The 22,227-nt window shown below is 34.6% G+C and overlaps 1 protein-coding gene and 1 long non-coding RNA gene across 5 annotated transcripts; one reads left to right on the forward strand and one right to left on the reverse strand.

Moving 5' to 3' along the window:
* Nucleotides 1-227: 227 nt before the first annotated feature.
* On the reverse strand, nt 228-9,839 carry cabp2b (calcium binding protein 2b). 4 transcript variants are annotated; one of them, XM_016573541.1, is made up of 7 exons: nt 9,713-9,839; nt 8,472-8,714; nt 1,511-1,541; nt 1,287-1,418; nt 972-1,081; nt 744-891; nt 228-461 (listed from the first exon to the last, which is right to left on the reverse strand). In XM_016573541.1, exons 1-7 carry the CDS (start codon nt 9,797-9,799, stop codon nt 436-438), a joined length of 777 nt encoding a protein of 258 aa, XP_016429027.1. In that variant the 5' UTR covers nt 9,800-9,839; the 3' UTR covers nt 228-435. The 4 variants fall into 4 exon arrangements, with proteins under 4 accessions (XP_016429027.1, XP_016429028.1, XP_016429030.1 ...); XM_016573542.1 differs by lacking the exons at nt 8,472-8,714; nt 9,713-9,839 and adding exons at nt 3,288-3,482; nt 4,072-4,472; XM_016573544.1 differs by lacking the exons at nt 8,472-8,714; nt 9,713-9,839 and adding an exon at nt 4,072-4,472.
* Nucleotides 9,840-18,042: 8,203 nt separating this feature from the next.
* On the forward strand, nt 18,043-20,307 carry LOC107756442 (uncharacterized). The gene is made up of 3 exons (XR_001641813.1): nt 18,043-18,165; nt 18,985-19,134; nt 19,244-20,307. It is a non-coding gene; the product is annotated as an uncharacterized LOC107756442 (long non-coding RNA).
* The last annotated feature ends 1,920 nt before the right edge of the window (nt 20,308-22,227 follow it).

The following is a 22,227-nucleotide window of genomic DNA, read 5'->3' on the forward strand; positions in this document are numbered from 1 at the left end:
AACTGGACACGTCACATTACCATTTCTATTTCTACAAGCACAACTTTGCAAAAAAAAAAAAAAGTTTTAATTGATTTCATAGGTAATCAAATAGTCTGCGCGCTATGATAAGAAGAGACATAACAGGCAATTAACAAACCACTTTAATCAAATGATTTTATTTTATTATTTTTTTAAATGAAGCACACTATACAAATTCAGTTCACTCATAATCAGACAAATATATCTTTGAAAATACCAACTAAACAGTACCTTTACAACATTACTCTATTGAAATGAGAAACTGCTCTTAATAATGCTTACTTGATAAATAAAATGAAAAGTAATTTTTACAAATGGTATCTCTTGAGCCATATCGAAAACATTCAGATAGCTGCACCATGTGTCCCTCTTAGAGTCTCGTGATGAAAATAAAGTCTTTCTGTGTGGCTTCTGTCAGCGTGACATCATCCTCACAAACTCTGGAAGATTGAGTGAGGAAGAACAAAAAAAGAAAACAGAAAAGAACATTCAGTGAGGTAAACTAAAAATGTTAAGAAAAGCAAGTATTAGGCTGATGATACATGGGGCAATGTTTTGAGCAATGTTGCCATCAGCGGGCAACAAGGTGAGACACAGGGTCCACGACCACATAGAAATTTGTCACCCATTCTCAATGGGAAAGTGCCCAAGCAAAATTGCTCAAAAAGTTGCCCCGTGTAACATCAGCCTTACTTGTCATTATTTGTCCATCATTCCTTTACCTTCAAAATCAACAAGTCCGTCCCCATTGAGGTCGGCATCACAAAGTATATCGTCAATATCCCTGGGATTCAGCTGCTCCCCCATTAGCTTTTTCATGGCTTCTCTCAGTTCTATGATGCTGATTTTCCCATCACCATTGGAGTCAAACTGCACAGCGGGAAATTGCCGGTGAGGACACTGATGGCTGCAGTCAACACAGTGGTACATGTGTAAGTGAGTGTGTTTACCTCTTTAAAGGCATCTCTGAGCTCCTTGACTCCGATCATGTCTGCTGTCTCTGCCAGCATTTTAGGGCCCATGAGCTCCACAAAGTCCTCAAAGTCAATTTTACCCCCACCTAAAAAATACAGGAATATATCTTTAATTTAATACAAATATTTAATATTTATTATTATATTTAATTTTTTTATTTTTTTCAAAATCCTACATTTTCAAAATCCCAGATTTTTAATATGATCTCAGACGTTTGAACTATAATACAGCAAAATAATGTTTGCATGAAGGCACACAGATCATGCTCTCTGAGTGATGAAGTAACTCACTTATTTGTTGACTCAGTTCAATGAGTTCCATCTCTGTTGGCATGTATCCCATCGTCCGCATGCATTCGCCCAGGTCCCTGCAGTTGATGTAGCCTTTGTTCCTATCAAACTCCTTAAAGGCTTCTCTTAGTTCTGCATGAACACAAGGATAGAGGTGATGAAATGCATGAACATGATGTTTTCCAATCTGAATCTTATGTGAGGTGTGTGCTTTCTGTGAATACCTTCTATCTCCTCTGGCCGCAGCTCCCTGTCCTGTTAAATCAAGACACATAGTAAGATGTTAAACACTGATGCATTCGAAGACGTCTCTGTTTGACATTATCTCTCTCTGAATCATCAAGCAGACTCAAACTAAACATATGGGTGGATATGTGGAAATGAGAAAGTTGGACAAAATGCGAGTTTGAGGACTGGTTCCAGTGTATAATAATGTCGTGACATGGGTAGCCACTAGATTACACAGTGAAAGTTGCCTGGCAACAGCTAAAAGATAAGAAGATTTGGGGGGTTTAACTTGAGGAGGACCCAGAGAAAGACGCAACACATTGTCCAGAGAGCGGATGAGGTTAAACGGAGTGCCATATGAGAAAATCCCACAGTTGATTCTCTTTTCCATTTACAGCTTTGTGTATAATACCCAATACCATATAGTACACACACACATTGGTATAAACCAGTGGATTACATATGCCACAAATCCAGTGCTAAATCCTTTAGTTAACCGAGTATCCTCACATGACTGTTTAACAAAAGCATTGTAAAAATGTGTCATCCATCTCAACAAGGGACAATTTTTTATATGGATAAAATTTTATATATATGTAAACAAAAACTTTCATTTTGCATGTGATTAATCGCGATAAATCGTTTGACAGCACTAATATATATATATATATATATATATATATATAATGTTTCTAATAACTTTTTTGAAAATAAAATGTCAAAATATGGGTGAAATATTTACCGTAACAGATATATTTATGTAAAAATGAAAGCCAATCAGATTCAAGGACCAGAAGCAACTGTTATATATACATGTGTATCAGTACACACACACATAAACAATCCTGAAAATTTTTTATAAAAAATGTATGAAAACTGTTTTCAACATTGATAATAAATGTTTCTTGAGTAATAAATTAGTATATTAAGATCATGTGAAAGATCATGTGACACGTACGACTGGAGTAATTCCTGGTGAAAATTTCATAGCTTTACAATTTTACAATTGAACTGTATAATTTACTGTATTTTCAGTCAAATAAACGTGGCCTTAGTGAGCATAAGAGACTTCTTTCAAAACATTAAAAAATCTGAAAGTTCCCCAACTACTGAGTGGTAGCATAGTTTTTATGGCTGCCAAACAAATATGTTTTAACCTAACACACCTGAAACAGCTTTTTTTTTTACCACCTTAAGGTTACATAAAGAATTTAATTTCTTTCAACTGTCCACATGATCTTTTACAACAAACTAGTGGAGGGAGTGAAATGTAGACGATTCACAATGATGATGAGAAAACTGCTGAAATGGCTGAGATGATGTGATCTTTTGGACTAATACATGGGAGAATGTAGATGTGGAGACACTTTGATTTTAGTTTTTCATAGTACATACGAGCTGTGACTTTGCGAAGCCCTGTCTTAGGAAGATGCATGCTGGTCCAACGATGTTATGTAGCATGGTGCAGTTTTGGACTAGTGCATTCAGAGGCCCCTTAAACTCAGAAGTTACTTCATTTTCTCCATCTGCTTGTCCAACACACCTGAAACAGCTTTTTTTTTTTACTACCTTAAGGTTACATAAAGAATTTAATTTCTTTCAACTGTCCACATGATCTTTTACAACAAACTAGTGGAGGGAGTGAAATGTAGACGATTCACAATGATGATGAGAAAACTGCTGAAATGGCTGAGATGATGTGATCTTTTGGACTAATACATGGGAGAATGTAGATGTGGAGACACTTTGATTTTAGTTTTTCATAGTACATACGAGCTGTGACTTTGCGAAGCCCTGTCTTAGGAAGATGCATGCTGGTCCAACGATGTTATGTAGCATGGTGCAGTTTTGGACTAGTGCATTCAGAGGCCCCTTAAACTCAGAAGTTACTTCATTTTCTCCATCTGCTTGTCCAGGTGGGTGGGGTCCTGGTGCCTCTGGCCCAGCCCCTTTACCCTCAGCCACACCCTTAGGGTGGGGCCACATTTTACTTGAGACATAATCTAATTAAGCACAGTTTAGTCAATTTGTTTGACATGTCCTTAAACTACTGAAGTGTAATAATAATATATAATAATATTATATTATTGAAATACTGATTACTTTCTTTACAATATATCTACGAGCTATTAAGTCTTAAAGTATGATTCCTGTCACACTCATTTCAAAATTACAATTAACACAAAAGGCCCCTTAAACTCAGAAGTTACTTCATTTTCTCCATCTGCTTGTCCGGGTGGGTGGGGCCCTGGTGCCTCTGGCCCAGCCCCTTTACCTTCAGCCACACCCTTAGGGTGGGGCCACATTTTACTTGAGACATAATCTAATTAAGCACAGTTTAGTCAATTTGTTTGACATGTCCTTAAACTACTGAAGTGTAATAATAATATATAATAATATTATATTATTGAAATACTGATTACTTTCTTTACAATATATCTACGAGCTATTAAGTCTTAAAGTATGATTCCTGTCACACTCATTTCAAAATTACAATTAACACAAACACTCAGTCCACCGATACATAGGCCCTGACCTTTAAATATGTTTCTCTTACCTTCTTAATTTTGTTTTTCATGGATGGCTTGGTGCAGTTTCCCATGCTTTAGTCCTCAGTGAAGACGTTTCCCACCTCTCCTCTTCTACCCTTTTTATATAATTAATTTATCGAGTGGACTGGCAATACAGCACTCACCTGCTTCCATATAAAGCTACTTAAAGTCCACATTGTTTATTTACTAAAACTAGCCTAACAAATGTATCTATAAACCTTTGCATTCTTTCTCATCTCGGACCCTCTCATAACTATCTGACCAAGCAAAATACAAATAACACTAACGTTTCATAAAACAAGCATACTTTTAACTATTTTTGCCATCTTTACATCTCATATAATCAATCTCCACATCTCTCCCTCTCTTCCCTATCCACTCACTTTCCTCACAGATTGCAGTCCCATGCAAATGATTTTGTTTGCAGGCTGAAAGAGAGAGATGCAGAGCAGGAGGGGGAGGTAAGGGGAGGGTGAGAATTAGACGAGAAAACGAGAAGCTTTTTTAATCCCCCCTAGTTCAGATTAATGACAGAGAGCATGGGATGATGTACAGAAAAGGAGAAATAAAGAGCACAGGGGGTTTCGAGGAGAAATAAATAATAAGTGCAAGAAAGAGCAGTGGTCAATTAATCGGGTGATATCCTGCCATTTTGCAATTTTTCAATGACTAATGTTTTTCTTTTTCAGAGAGTTTGGAGTACATATGGTGCAAAATAAGAGTACATTTAATTCACTCTGTATTGCTCAACATTCAATTACCATCAAATAATTAATAATAATTAATAATTAATTTATAAATGTTTTGACGTCTGAGACCAGATTAAAAATCTGGGATTCAAAATGTAATAAAAAAAATATATATAACATTAATATAAAAAAATAAAATAAAAAGTCAAAAACAAGTTTCAAGACAAAATTTTTAAACATTTAAACAAAGAAACATTACACAAAATGAAGAAAAAATAGTAGTGGAAATAAAGTAAAAGTAAGTGAAAATGAAATGGAAGTGAATTAAACAATTCTAGATCACTCATCAATTCAATTTGTGACACTTTTCATGCAAAGACATATCTTCTTAAATGATTATCCCAAAATCATGCTGGAGAACATCATCATTAGGCTTTAGCCAAACCTGTGGAGTCCACTATTAAAGCAAAACAAAGACAAACCAAACAGTAAGATATTCTGAAATTCATGCTAGTTTTTCATCTGAACTATTTACTCAAATTGTTGTGGTCAGAATATAATTTGTGTTAAAAATGGCAGCATTTATGTTAGTGGTTTCAGATTTTACAGCCGTTATATAGGTAGACCACTAAGAAAGAGTGCTTATCTTGTAACATTACGAAGAAGATGACAGAGAAAGAAATATTAAGAATACAAGAGGTTAGTAAAAGAGACTGTTTATGTCTTTTCAACACTGAGGTTAAAGTTGTGTGTGATAATCCAGTCTAATCAGAACACACCTTTGGGCAGATGAACAGAGAACCGTTCTTTAATCCACACTCATTTTTTACTAAAACCCAGCGACCCGGCCCTGCGTTACCAGCCTGTCAGAAATATAATCCACTCTAATCCACACACACATACACGTTTGAGTATTAAAATGTGTTTCTGTGCCAGGTTTGTTGTTTTAAAAAAGATGAGCAAATTGATGAATACTGCTGTTTATTGTATAATAACCATCATGATGCAAGTGTGGTGTGTATGAGGAGGAATTTATTTGAGTCTGCATGTTTGGGCCAACAGATTAAAGTCAAGTCAGATGAGGTCACTCTATGAGCAGCAGAGCATTGTGGGACTGGTGTGTTCACCAGCTGCTGCACATGCAGACTGAATGAGTAATAGCAATCATATCGTGCTCTGTGTGTAGTGACAGAGAGTGACACGACAGGACAGAAGAAAAATAATCCTTTCAGAGGTTATGCTGCTATAACCAGTGGGGTTTTTTCTTTGACATTAGAGAAAAAAAGAAAAAACTCTACACAGAGATGCAGAACAAGTGTTTTAGAACAAGGATCTTAGAGTAGTGGCCACTAGGAGGTACTGCCAGTCTACACAATATTTGATTTATATTATATCAAATATTAAAACATGTTTTTAATATTTAAAACACTCATTTAATTTTTCTATAACAATAAGGTTTTTTATTCCTCACATGTTATAAATTGAGTTTACATGTACATGATAATTTAAATATGCCTTTATGTTATGTTTGAAAGCCCGTTTCTTAGACTACACTATCTTTAAAGCTGCATTAATAGCTATATAGAAACTATTAAAATTCATGGTTATAAAAAAAACACCTTAATTTGTTGCCACGGTTCAATTGGCCCGAGATGGAAAACAAAACCTAGCTATCAAACTCTCCGTAGTTTAAGATCCTTGTTTCTGAAGACTGCCATATGTGTAGTATTTAATTTATTATTAAATCGATTTAGAAATAAAACACTGTCTTTGGATTACCCACCCATTTAAGTGGAGAGTAGCCTATCTCACATATCCAGTTCAAATGCCCTGCTTTATTTATTGACTTAAAGATAATCAGATGTCAGACTAGTCAACCTAAATGTGTTAACTCTTTTATCTAAAAAATACCCATTCTCAGGTGACTTAAACTAATGGATAGAGTTTCAGTGAATGCTCTAATTATAATTACTGAGCAAAATAAAAAATACCAGTGTAGCCTATAATAGATCATTATTCTTTTAGTACTTTTGACTTCATGTAGTAAAGAAAAGCAATAAAATATGTTAATTCACAGCTTAGGCAATGACTCAGTGAATGCATCATCCTAAATTAGTGTGTAGCTATCTATGTCTCCAAGCCAATTAAATAATTATGACAATAACAAGCAATGATCCCTCTTCCAGAAAGGTGAGTGGGCAAGATTGGGTTTCTAGTGTGCTCACCGCTGGTGATTCAAGCTCAATATCAAGTGATTAGCACTGGATGCAAGGTTATCCTAGTGTGGGAATGCAACACCACAAGGCTAAGACCAGGTCATGAGCAGGTGAACCATGCACGAGGGGACAGATGTGCTTGTTAGGACAGCTCCTTAACCTGTCATCTCATGCCTGACAGTCACCTAACCACCTATCTGCTAATGAAGTAAGTCACTCTGGGACGCAAGTACCTTCCCAGAATATTAACGTCATATATGCAAAAAGTATATACTGTAGAAAAATGTTTTGCCAGGCAAAAAAAAAAAAAAGTACTTCATATGGTAACATGAACCGGTTTCAGTCAAGTAAAAACATGACTGAATAGGGTTATTAGCATTAACTAAAAATAAAAATTTAATTAAACAAGCAGTAAACAAAAATGACAAATGCTGTAACTAACTGGAAAAAAGTTTAACTGGAAATATTAAAAAAAAAACTAAAACTGTACTTAAACTGCGACTAAAACTGAATTAGTAATGTTTGATAAAACTAATAAAACTGACAAAACCTAATTACTAATTAGCTAAAAAATTAAGTCAAATTAAAATGAAAACTAAAAAGAAAAAATGATTCAACATATTAATAAAACTATAATTGTACATGAATAACACTAAATAACACTGGGACTTAATCAACCTGAGTGCTTTTGCTCCAGTGAAACTGAACCTTGAGTAAACTTTCTAGCAAAAGTCAGTTTTAAGGGTCAGGTCAAGTAGAAATTGCTGCTTATATAACAACTGCACAGTTTTATTTACAAAGTGAATAGAACATTTTGGTTAGTGATTTCTATGCATACTTCATAAGTTTACCAAGAGACTGCATTTCTTTTAAAATAACATTTTTAAATTGTATTTATTTTTATTTATTTATAAAAAAAAAATATTTTGACTTGAATAAAATCAGTTAAACTACACCTAGATAACATGATGATATGTTTTTGAAAACATTTTTTACATTGCATCTACAGTTAGATTCAACCAAGGGTACAGTACAGGTGAAATATACAGCTAACCACATATCACGATGGCTATGTTACCATTTAATCAAAATAAATGTTGGGTCTAACTCTGAGCTTCAAGATTTTCAAGTTTGCATTCAACAGTTACTGTTACGGCGAGTGTCAATTAGAACAGAAAAGAAATGAGTTAGCGGAGCTCAACAAGGCGCCGTCCATATCATGTATCAACAATGTCACCTAACAGAGCACGGATAAGGAATACCCATCAGACTAAAGACCTGCTAGGGCCTTCAGAGTTGTAATAGTTTGATATATATATAGCCACTCCAGTCCTATTAAACATATAAGCAGTTCTGGTTCTAGCAACACAACAAAAAATGTGAAAACTGAAGGTAGTAGTGGACCACAGATAGACTGCTGTAGCTAAAAGAGCATGATATGGCAATATGTGTAGGGGATATGAATGATGGCCAGCAGGGGGTGATCTTGTGTACTCTTACTTGGCCAAAAACAGAATCCACGATAGGTCTGAGGTCGAGTTCTTCCTTCTCCTTTGGTTCCCCGGTCTTAGCAGGCTCCTCCTCTTCTTCCTCCTCACCATTTCCACTTCTGCTGGGTGGATGGATGGGCTGATTCTTTTTCTGTCCCATTTTAGGTCTTGTATTATTGTTAAATACCTCCACCACACCCGTTTCAACTTGCTTCCTCTGTTTCTCCGCCTTCTTCTTGATTGCGGCCTGGACCTGTCAGAAGGCACAGGAGGTTAGACATCCTAAACCAAGCTGATGATTAATCAGCAACCGGGGACATTTACATAGCTAATTATAACCATAATTGCAATTACAATCTACATAATGGGAGTGAAGGACACATAAGGTGTGATTAGAATGTGTGTTATTTTTAAGAGAAAAAAAATCAGTCACAGTGGGTGGAGCCAGAGCGCTGACTGGTCACTGTGGGTGGAGCTAAAGCTGTAATCAAGATTTGACTGACAGGTTCTTCAACAGTCACTCTAGTTTGTGTGCACAAAATTTCTACAAACATTGCAATGGTCGGAAGATGATTTTTTTCTTTTTTAAAAACAGAATTCTACATATAATAATACATCCAAAATGTAACAATATGTTATCTAGGCCTACTTCACTTTACTGCAACACTCCAATCCTGCAGATTTAAAGTTTGCTCTCTTTTAATTCAGCTAAGAGGCCACACTGATCTTCAGTCATTGGAACAAAAAGTGTAGTGTGACTGGCCCTTGTTCAAATTTGTATTATATAATATAAACAGCATGCTTCACAACACATCGTTTTACTAATCATCCAGTAAAATTGCATACTAAACAGTTAATTGTAATTTCAGTCTAAATCTGCACTAAAAAGAATAATGATTTTTTTTTTTTTCAAAAAGGTTTACTGAACAATCCCTCTGTCTTCTACTGGTCGGTCAAACAGGTATCCCCGCCCCCAAACTTATGTCATTGATTTTGCCAGACTGGTCAGAGTGCTCAAACAAACAGGGCAATGTTCTGATCGTGCCACAGAGTTTACGCTTTTCATGGAAATCAATCTAACAATGGTTTATGTATAGTTGTCTGTGCATATTAAGATGGGATAAAGGAATGTATTTTAGCATTACAAAAATGGCTCACTTTACCTTTTAAGCAGATTATATTCAGAACTGAATATTGTAAAGACAGATGTCTATAAAATGCACATGGAAGCACATGCATGCACAACTCTACCTGTTTGGCTGTTCTCTCCGGTGGAGCGCTCATGCCGCCGGTACTACCTGCCCCTCCTGCAGATCCTTCTCGAATAATCATGAACATCCCTGCAACAATGGCACGCTCTCTCTTTCTCTTCCTCTTCTTTCTCTCTCTCTCTCTCTCTCTCTCTCACAGTACGACAACACCTGTTTTACCCCTCCCAGTACAGGCCTATCTGAAGTTTCTTCCGTGCAGTTGCAATTGTTACTCTCCTGTGAATTTCTTGAACTCTATTCAGTAACTCAAGCTGAATTAGGAAGATGTGGCAAATGTGGTAATTGTTCTTTAAAAACCAAAAGAAATCAATTTAAACTTCTTTCTGTTTCTCCACATCTTTCAGTCTATACTGACACCTATCTCTTTCTGTCGGACTCTAGCATCCGCTCCTCCGTACAAGTCTACAGTTTGTCATCCTTCTCTCTTCCCAGGTGTGTTTTATCCAGGAGGGCAAAAAAAGACTGAAGGATACCGTGTCTGCTTTTTGGCCTTCTAACATTCAGGAAGTGACACTCTATCCATCCGATACCTCTCTCCTTATCTTTCGTTTGCCCTTTTCTGTCTGAGTTGCAGGCTGTATTCTAAAGTGCATTGGATTGGTAAGATAAGGGGTTTCTGTGTTAGCAGTAAAAAAAGCAGCAAAGGATTTATATGAAATTTCTGTCTCTTACACACATGCTTGTTTGTGTGGTTTACGAGGACTCTCCATATAGGCCAAATGGTGTTTATACTGTGCAAACTGTATTTTCCATCCCATAAACCTAACCTTACACCTCACAGACAACTGCTGGCATTTTTTTGAATGTCAAAAAACAGTTTAGTATGTTTTTAAAGTCATTTAGTTTATGAGGACACAGAAACCATGTATTCAAGCACACACACACATACAACCTACACACAGTGTTTCTGCTGTGCCTATAGAAATGGAGTATCAGCTTTTTTATTTATCAAGAAATTGTTGGTTGTTATTTATCTGTCACATTACCAAAAACGATGATGAAGATTACGGGAAAATGAAGGTTTTAACTGACTTGGAATCTGTAAATTAATTATTTTTAAAGAAAGTGCAGAATTTAAACTGAAATTGGTGCTCTGAAGAACACACTTTATAGCAACTATTTTACTGTTTGTCTCTGTGAAGCTGCTTTGACACAATCTGTATTGTATAAAGTGATAAAGAAATAAAGGTGAATTGACTAACTCCTTTTAATTTATTTTACATGATTGAATATTATTATTGTAGAACAAACATCAACAATGATCCACGGGGTGTTTGTGATCTCTGTTACAGTCATCCTGTAATCTAAACCTGGATCTGTTCTTATCTGATGCCACAACAATCAACCTCTATTTCTTGTGATTCTGTTGTTGGAGTGATGTGGAAGCATATTTTTAAGTAAGCTTTCAACATGTTTAAGCAGAAAAGTTCCATAAGTGAAAATTACATTGAAATATATAGTACACTAGAACTTTTAAATACAACTTGATTCCTGAAATGCAATTCATTTGTGATTATGCCAGGTTATGTGCTGTGGCAGTAATAGCATTTATAAAAAAAAGTTCAATAACTTCAGATGCAATCTCACTGCAGAACCATGGTGACCTCATTATAGACTGCTTATATGCCCACATTGTTGTCCCTGACTTATTTCAATGTTAATCTTTCTAGATCTGATCAGTACACGGAAATGTATTTCCCAACTCTGCTCAGTTTATCCTACCCTTCATATTTAAGCAGATTCGATGATTATAGTGTGAAATCTTCTCTCTGTCTGTCACCTTCACCTGATGTATAATTTATGGATAAAGAGCTACCATCAGTCGGTGAGGAAGAGAAAGCTAAGTAACGGAAAATGAAAGAGGAGAAAAAAACAGGGGAGTATTTGTGCGTCAGACACAGTGAACTCAGGGTGAGGGGAGAAGAGGGGATGCCATTGACTGATGACAAAACCGAAATGTAAAACTGCAGGATTGAGTAACGACTCTTTCTGGATTTTACAAGGATATCTAATTGCAATCTATCAAATGTTAGGGAAACCATAGGATGAGAGAGGGATCTAAATGGAGAAAGAGAGATTGAAAGGGTAAGGAAAGGGGTAATTTGGTATAAATAACAAATTAGAGAAATCAGATCTTGTAAAGTAGACAGGATCTATTCCTTATTGATGATCAGTCATATATATTCAATGCCGTATGTGCACATATCTTGTAACCATGCATGTTTTCTGTTATAGGGCACTGCTATAATTATCAGTTTGATCAGGTTTATACCTCATATAGCGTTAAAGCCTGCTATAGTAGATATCATATAATTAATTTGATCCATTTCTCTTATTGAAAACAATCATGCACATTTCACAAATAGTATATATAAACATATCAAGTCCGTATCCACCCCTAAATTCAAGATTTTGGCCTGTGCCACTGCCGAGGTCATGACCTTTCTAAATATTATCATTAATAACAATAATCTGATCCACTGATATTGTATAATTCAAAAATATTTTTAATATTATAATTGCTAAAAAAAAATAATTGCATGCAACCTGTTACAAAGAAAATTAAGTTTTACCTTAAAATTAAGATACTCAAGAAATATTTTATTGTTCTGTAAGGAAAAAATTGAAAAATTGTTCTATAATTTTAGTATATAATTTTTATTGTATTTATTATGGTAATTTTAAATGTCATCTTCTAAATTTTGTCTGATTATTACATTTTATTTCTGGAAATGAAATATACAAATTTATACTACTCATATACTGGTAATATTCAGTTTCACCTACTCTCTCGCTCTCTCTTTCTCTATATATATAGTTGGATGGATGGATGGAACAGATAGATAGATAGATAGATAGCACTATTTCAAAGCACTATTTTGTGTTTTTCATATAAAGCACCATGCACAGCTTCTTAAAGATATGACAAAAAAAACTGATTGGATTATTGTCTTGTTATTGTGTCATGTTCAGGGCTAGAGACTATATCTTGACCCAGACATGCTTGACAGGTGAACTGTCTCGTTTAGATGAATTAAACATCAGAGGGCAGGAGGGCAGTCTGACTCTCTCAAGATCACTTGTCCCGCTGATTCGAGAGCAGTAAATGTGCTCACATGGATGCTTTCTTGTTTTTAAGAGTTAATAATCCCTCTTGTTACAATTCAGATAATCCCACCATCATTCAAAAACAGAAAAAAAAGATCAGTTCAAATATAGTGCAAAAGACTACTGGAGGTTTAAAATGTGATACACTGAGACCAAAGAATTTGGCTGTCATCTTAGTAGCTGTATTTCCCTTTTAGCATAAGCATGGCATAAATGTGCCATAGCCCTAAAACATTACCACCATTTCTAAATATATTCACACTGAGCTCCAAATGTCTGAGACTACTAGTGAAAATACTTATATTTTGTATTCTTATTTAACCCTTTAACTGTCATCCCCATTTTTGAAAATTCATGAGAAAGTGCACTATCCAAACTTAAATTATTATAATTCATGAACGCTTTTGAATACAGACCTAAGGTTGGTCTCTTTTTAAAGAAGACAATTAGCAGATTATTACAGAAGTGAAATCATTTAATAAAATGAAAGTATTAAAAAGTTATAGAAGTTTAAATTTACTGTAAAGAAAATGTATTGTACTCTTTTTCTTTTATTTGATATAAAATAAATAGTTAAAAATACAAAATTGCTATAAAATTAACGCCATATGTCTCCATAAGTTGTGTTCCAAATTTGAAGTTGATATAAAAAAATGAGGTTCATATGCAATTTTGTTTAGGTGTTATACCAAAAACAGCCATCGGGTGCCACCCAAACTCCATTGACATTTTTTTTATGCATTTCTGTCACAGATCTATCAATTGCTCTCTCAATATTACGTCTATCACAAAATAACCAAAATAATTGCCAAGATTATAAAAAGTTTTGATTCTAAAAGACTGTAATACATTTTGTAATATGACACCCCCGCTAAGGGGGAGGAGATCGCTAAAAGATTTTGAAATACCATTTCTATGGTAACACAATGTCCGATTTCAAAATGGTTTGTAAAATAAATACATTTTGAGATTTTAAGCTTTCAAATGGTATATAACTTATGATGATTACTAAAACATGAGATAGGGAAAAAGGCAATGAAATAAATACTTTTTGTGACAAAGGTCAGAACTCATGTTATGATGTAGATTTGTCATAGACTCTTGGTGCAGTCTTGTCATAAATTAATCTATTACTGTTCCTACATAATTTGTAACAAAATAAAATGGTAAAATATCTATTTAGGAGTCTTAGACCTTTCCAATGATATATAGTTTGTCATGATTATATTAGGATTTAATTGTACAGTGACAGTTAAGGGGTTAAATTGTTTTATCAGCATAACCAAAAAGTCAAAAAGTTGAATTGCAAACATTAATTCACATGAATGTCAGAATTTCCTGATATTCAGTTTGTTTTAAAAGAAGAAGCACTCCAGTTGCATGAACTCCATATTTTAAAAACATGATGATTGTGTGTTTTACCTCCCCCTAGTGGAGAATCAAATGCTTACTTGCATTCCAGGATTACAATACTAACACTGTCCACACGGGGGCTAGAGTAAAGGATTTTCCTTAATAGAGTGGTGGAACTATGATGTCACTTTGTAGGCAAAAACCCGGAAGCGAGTTAGCATTTTAGCACTTCCGGTTCCATCGTCCCAGAGTCAATGGGTTTTTATAATGGGATTTTGGTTAAATCCCTAAAATAAGGTCATGGTTCACACAGGCTCAAGATACTTTCACGTTTTATTCTACGACATAAAACACACCAGTTACACCCCACTCCTGATTTTTTTAAACTGTTATGTTTCTTTAAAAAGATGGTTGCTAACAAGTTGCTAAATGGGACTACAGGCGCTGTCGGAGATATTAAACGTCATCACGCCGAACAGTTTATCAGTTTACAGTATTTTCCAGTCGTAATATAATTTGTAATACAATTAATTGTAGAATAACCAATTAATAGTTTCCCGCACTTTATATTGTTGTTCGTCAATGTTTTTTTGTTTTTTTTTGCCCCGAAATGCAACACAAGTCTTCGGATGGAAGATGCTCGTTTTATCCTTATCGCTTTCCTACTGATGCGGAGACTCTATGTTCATACCATAAGGTAAACTCATATGATTATTCCATGTAAACACCACATTTAGGCTACCAGCTTAGTCACGGTGAAAGTGAAACTTTAATGATGCATAGTGCTTAAAGCCACGTTAAATTTAAATGTTTACGGCCACATGAAGCTGTTTGAAAGCATATGAGGATTTCCTAGAAGCATGATAAAATAACATTTTGTGTACCCACCCTAATAAAGCTGAAATGTGGTACTTTATTCACTAAAATAAGTTTATTCTTACCATATCCAAAAACTCGCTCACTCTGCTATTAATAGATTAAATGCACTAGAATTATATTGAATAGTATGTGGAGACACGTTTGTAATTAAAATATTCATATTAATCAAGGATTTATTGACTTTTATTGCACCTTATTTCAAAATGTACAGAAATACGTGCTTTCATATGTCCTTTAGTTGTGATTATTTCATTTATTCACTAGGCTATACTATTTATTATTAATATCTCGTTTCAGTTTTAGTTTGGCTCTAGTTTTGTATTTATTCCAGTTTATATGAAAAGGTTCATGTAGCGTGGATAAAAATTCATATACAGAGTCAATCCTTTCACTGAACACGTTAAAAATACGTTTGAAAAAGTTGTCGGAAGCATATGGTGGTGGTGACGCTGAAGGCGAGCGACCGTGGTGCTGTCGTTTGTTTATAGCCTAAGTTTAGCTTTTAAGTTCTGGCGCTTTTATTTAGGCTTCAAAATTCATCAAAGTTATATTGTTTTGTGAAGGTTATCTTAATGGACAAAACGTGTAAGTTCCATGAACTATGGTGGAACACAGAGCTTATTTTTTTGCGATAATCCAAAAGCCTATGGAAAAATCCTATAGGCTTTTTGTCGAGGGAACCAGTGATAAGCAAACAGCCGATCCGCCTACAGAGTGACGGTATAGCTCCCCCACTCTATTTCACAATATATGAACACAAGCCAAAGAGAGCAATGAACTCAAGATATCCACATAGCCCACTGATGACGTTCTTTTATTGTGTAAATTGTGATAAGTCTGGTTTAGCTGTCATGTGGAGGCTTTAACTGTAATTTTGATTCCTATGGGCAGGGATGTGTAACAATAAAAGTATTTATGTAAGGTGATGAGAGAATTCCTTCCTTGTTCTATTAGAGATATGCACTGAATTTACACATTTATATAATATATGTGACCCTGGACCACAAAACCAGTAATAAGGGTCTATTTTTTTAAATTGAGATTTATACATCATCTGAAAGCTGCTTTCCATTGATGTATGGTTTGTTAGTATAGGACAATATTTGGCCGAGATACAATAATTTGAAAATCTGAAATCTGAGGGTGCAAAAAAATCTGAAGTTCTTAGAAATGCATATTACTAATCAAAAATTAAGTTTTGATATATTTACAGTAGGAAATTTACAAAATATCTTCATGGAACATGATCTTTACTTAATATCCTGATTTTTGGCATAAAAGAAAAATCGATAATTTTGACCCATACAATGTATTGTTGGCTATTGCTACAAATATCCCCGTGCGACTTATGACTGGTTTTGTGCTCCAGGGTCACACATTAAGTTACACTCTCAGAAAAACCTTTTCAAATATACTTTTGTACCTTTTATGTACTAGTAAGGTACAAGTATATAGACCCTTTACAAAAAGTGTACCTTTTGAAAAGGTACCGCTCCAGTGACAACATTTGTACCTTTTTTCTGAGAGTGTAGAAAACACTGAAGGGGCACTAATTACCACATAAAATAACATTCTCTGACTTTATATGAAGGCTGGTCAAGTCCTTGTGAAAATAGTGCACTTAACTGTATTGAATGTGCACTTGTAGTGTACCTCAAAAAATATTTGCAGATAATATTAATGAAATAAATAGCCATTTAAGTGTACTTAAAGATAGTACACTTTCATGACTGTTTCTTAACACGCAAGTATACACTTTAAAATGGGCAGTGTGTAATAATTGTCAAATTAAAATTTAAAGTACATTTCAAATCATTGTTTTGCTGTTTTGCCACTTTTGGTGTTTTAAAAAAAGTACATTTGTTTTGATGTGTAGGCTACACTTGTTTGATTACCATATTAACTGTAATGTGTAATTTGATATTATTACATTTAATATATTTTAAATGTACTACATTGCAGCTTCATCATTACAAATGTGTAGTTACAAATATATTTAAATATGACACGTTTCAATAGAAATGACATTAAAGTATTTTAGTTTACATAAATGTGTGTCAGTACATTTTAACCATTTTTCAAAGACAAGGATTGAAGTAATTATGAAATTACAAATAAAGATGACCGTAAGTCCTATTTTTTAAGTCTATATTTTTTTTTTACTTTATTTGAACATGCAGTAGATAAAATGTTACATTGTAAGTCACCCAACCAATGTTTTTCTTTTAATCCAGCCATCATTTTAATGTTATTATTTTAATATTTATACAAACAAAAAGTGCATAATTTAAAATGCTCATTTGTTTTTGGTTTTCGATATAAAACTTGGGGAAATGATATCATTTCATCTCGACAGGTGACAGAAATGGAGAAAAAACCTTGGGAAATCAGGCTGAATCTGGTGACCAGATCTCCTCAGGCCTAAGCGAACGAACACAATGTGATATTGATTGGGGTGGGAAAGAACGAGTTGTAGTTTATCCAGCAGGTTGAAAGATGAAGGTAGAGCTGCCATTTGCAGTTTAGCCAGTAGTAGGAGTCACCACCAATCTGCTGTGTTTAATCCTACCATAACTTCATATGATTGATTTTCTCTCCAAATTATTTCAACATGCAGGCTTAATTATTATTTACTGTAATTGCTGTGAATGTACCTTTGTATAGGAATTCACTTTTTGTATAGAAAATCTTGTGGTTTTGCATATACATAAAAACAGTGAAACTTTTATTGATGTAGTTATGCCACACTTTGTTTTACAGGCTGCAGTGTCGTGTTCAAATGAACAGTTTAGATTTACATAGACAACATTTAGCAATATCACTCTATAATACTTTACCGTTTGCCCTATGACAAGGAAGTGCTATTCACTAAAACACTCTGCCTGAACTGTCTAAGCATATTGTGCAAGTTCTACAATGAATATATTTCACTGACCGGCAGGGTTGTGTTGACACTCATTTGGGTGTGTCTGCAGTATATCTAGGACTGACACATTTCTCCAAAATAATCTGGAACAGAGAAGGACCTGAACTGAGACGAGATTTGTGAGATTTCACTACTTTTATCATCACTGCATTTTCACTGCTAATAAGGTAAGTAAAAATAATGCTGTGTGAATGAATTAATAAATATTATTTTCCAATATAACGTAGATATTACATATAAAGATTAAGAAGCATATTGCACTCATGCCTTTTATTGCTGGAACATAATGTGATATGTTATTCTAAAATATATTAATGTGTCATGTTTTTACTCGTTATTTATAGGCCAACTGTATTTTAAATCATTAAATCACTTAATAAATAGCCTAATAGAATGTAACTTTTATAAACTGTTACAAATCTCTTCTGAGTAGTCATTTATTAGCCCACCTGTAACTGCAGACTAACAGTATGTAACGGTAGTTGAGCAGCTGTATGCCTACTCTTTCTGCCTGGGTTCTTGAGTAAGAGACAGATTACGTAATTACATATTCCCCAAAATTACCTCAACAAGTTGCTCGTTTTAAGGAAGTGATAACTTCCGGAAAGTCTTTTGTGGGAAATCCGTTATGATGAAAGATCTTGCTGTCATTGTGACGTTTTCGCGGTTGCTTTGTGTATCCAGTGCATAAATAAATAAATGTGAAGCTGACGTGAGTAATGAAGACTTGTTCTTTTTTCTTTATTTCTTTCTGTTTAAGTGTTTAATGACAACATTTTTGTTAGGTTTATGCTTAAAATAATAAACGGTGTAAGAAAAGTTATTTCTAAATTAACACCATATTTTCTTTTGTAACTTAAAAGAGCATGAAACAGAGCAGAGTACTCGATGTAAACAATACGTGTGGAATGTTTTAATGGAAATTAAAGCCAGTATCAGTATAATCATAAACTTTCATCTAAATCTATTTTTAAAACTTTTCACAGTTGAACATAATGGTTCAAAAGACGATGGTCTTTCTCTTCATGCTGATTGGATGGTCACAGACTTTTCCGTACCACAATGTCCCCACTGAGGATAAAGTAATGAAAGATGCTGACAAGATAGAGAGAGAAAGAAGAGATGTTATGCAGAGTGTAAGTGCCTTATATATGTGTGTGTGTGTGTACTTTTACTGCTTCAAGTTAAACATAAAGTTACTGTGACATTTAACTGAAAGAAATGACATTTATATTTTCTCTTTAGGGTACTGATTTTACTCCACCAGTGTGCCGTGTGGTAAATGAGAGTTTGGACTGTTCTTCATCAGGTGGAAATGAAACCTGGGAAGTGAATTATATCATGTCAGATGGTGCTGGTTCAGGAATTGATTCCCCCCTTTTTTCTGCTGCCATTGACTGCTGTGAAGGCAACATTACCTTTTTTAATATTTTAAATGTGACTGTAGATGAAAATGGCTACAATGCAACCACTGTGAAATATACTGGTCCTTGCTGTTTCCATAATGTGGAGATTTCTGTGGTGGACAAGGCAGGAAACAAGGCAAAGTGCCCTTTTAATATCAGACACCCTGTGACACCGTGCAAACACCCTTTGACCACAATCAGCCCAATGACGGTCAGTCCCACGTCCAGCAGCTTCACCACAACCATCTCTCTTTGGTCAAGTTTAATACTGATGGCACTTAAATCTATGTTGCTTTAACATAGATGTGCACTTTCTGTAAATATGCACTTTATGGAAAAAAAATTTTTATTATGGAAATTATTTTTTATTATTTTTCTCATTTATTTTTCTCATGTCGTTTCTATAATTATGTATCTGGAGCATTAGAAAATACAGTCAATCTTATGAAAGTAGTATGTATTACATGGTCTATCTTTCATTGTACTTTATAAAGTGCCAAATAACCTTTAAAAAACATTTGTTTTAATTTAACAGTTTTTACTGTAATTTAATGTACAGTACTGATCTCAGATTCATGCTCTTTATTTCAAGCAGTTCTATTACAGTGCTCACTGTGGGGGAATTTATTTAAAAGACCACCCTGACTTGTGTGTAAGAGAGGCATTTAAGCCTACTATTTATTTTCCAGACAAGTTTGCATATACATATACTGCAAGATATACATCATTTTTAAAAATGAAGAGGAATCATAAACAAGCCCTTATTAACACCCTGTCTATGGACATAAACAGTGTGACATGACAGTAAATAGATGCACCATTCTCTTTCTGATGTACTTCACACCCTTGTGTGTCTTTCTGATGTACTTCACACGCTTGTGTTACTTCTGTCATAAAGGACAATTGGACATTTTCATTGACGTGTTTAAAGAGCTTCGTCCTTATTAAAAATTCATATAAATTTCTCTGAAATTCAGCTCATCAGGTCTAAAATGTTCAAAAACAATTAAAATGAATACTCCTAATATGAAGGACTGAGGGACAGACAATAAACCTTCCTCAGGAAAAATTTCTTAACATTTAAGGCATTAAGATACTCCTAAATAAGGCATTATGTTATAAAACACTGTAGGAGTTCATAATCACTACATAGAATAATCTTCAGTGCCTTTATAAGAAGTCCTAGGTCAAGGTTCAAAAATATATGAACAAGGATATCACTTCACCCATTTTTACACATGGTTTTATGATTTATCAAATTAAATCATTAAAATCCTCTGATGTAAATCGTAAATCTAGTCTAGTCCCACCAAATCTAATATACATTTTCCCTCTTCGCAATATTTCAACAGTCAAACAGTATTCAAACAAGTCAAAGTCAAACATTCGGATAACATTAAATGACAAAAGCAACAGAGAAAGTGCTGTTCATTGGAATGGATGCTGCTAACCAGATTAAACATTGACAACATATTGTGCAAGATAGGAAATATGTTCCGCTGATAGGTTATGAATGTTTATACCTCTGGGTGAGAGGGCTTAGGTGTGTCTGAGAGATTAGTTTATATAGGACTGACATAACAAATTGATTCAGAAAGGACAAGTATCTAAAAGATCTTCATTGAGGATTCATCATTTATATCTTCGTTGATTCATTTTAGTCAGTTATTCTCTGCTAAATAAAATCTGTTTTAAAAAAAAACCTTCACAGTTGATCAAAATGGTTCCGATTACAAAGACACTGGTCTTTCTCTGCATGCTGATTGGATGGTCACAGGCTTTTCTGCATCATGATGTCTTTAGAGAAAATGATGCAATCCAAGATGCTGACAAAATAGAGAGAGAAAGACGAGATCTGGCTGTAAGTGTCCTCATATGTCTGTGCTGTGTATGCTGATTTCCTATTTCAAACACCTGAAAAATATGATCAAGCTGTAAACTGTGCATTTTTACTGTTTCAAGCTACAAGCATAAAGTTACTATAGCATTTAATTAAAAGAAATACAATTTCTTTTCTTTGTAGGTCAATGATTTTACTCCACCAGTGTGTCGTGTCTTCAATATGAGTGCGATTTGTCGTTCATATGAATATATGGATGAATTCAAAGTGACTTATATCATGACAGATGGAGATGGCTCAGGAATCGATCACATCAAAGTTTTTGCCAGTGGCCTCAAGTGTTTAAGCAAGACAACACAAGCTTATGGTCTAGATGAAGACGGCTACAAAGCGACCTATCTGTATTATTCCAGCAACTGCTGCTATGAAGATGTGGAGGTTCTTGTGGTGGACAAGGCAGGACACACAAGCAAGTGTCCTGTTGCTCTAAAACGTAATACGACGACATTCAAGCCAATGACCGTCAAGACTGTCAAACCCACATCCAGTAGCTCCATCACAACCATCTCTCTTTGGTCAAGTTTAATACTGATGGCACTTAAATCTATGCTTCTCTAAGATGGATGTGCACTTTATGTACACTCACTTCACATGTAATTTAAAATGTAGGCTACAATAAAAATGTACAATAATTAATAATTGGAATATATTTAAAGCACTTGATGTCAGTATCAAGTCAGTGCTTTGGTGGGGTAGACTGAGTACATCTGGGACATGTGTACAGTTGAAACACCTTAAATAACTTGCGTGCAAAGAAACCCTGAGCCGTGATTTTTGCACCACACATGCGTATTAGCATTCTCTTTGATCATGGGAAATTTGAACGGTGTGTGTCTTTCCACTCCAAAGATATCGGCAAAAAAAATTTCCCAAGGTAAGATTTTCATTTCACCATGTCCCTTCCACAATGAATAGCTTATTAT

Source organism: Sinocyclocheilus rhinocerous, unplaced genomic scaffold (genome assembly GCF_001515625.1).
Source record: "Sinocyclocheilus rhinocerous isolate Xijiao unplaced genomic scaffold, SAMN03320098_v1.1 scaffold111, whole genome shotgun sequence".
In the NCBI taxonomy this organism is placed as follows: Eukaryota; Metazoa; Chordata; class Actinopteri; order Cypriniformes; family Cyprinidae; genus Sinocyclocheilus; species Sinocyclocheilus rhinocerous.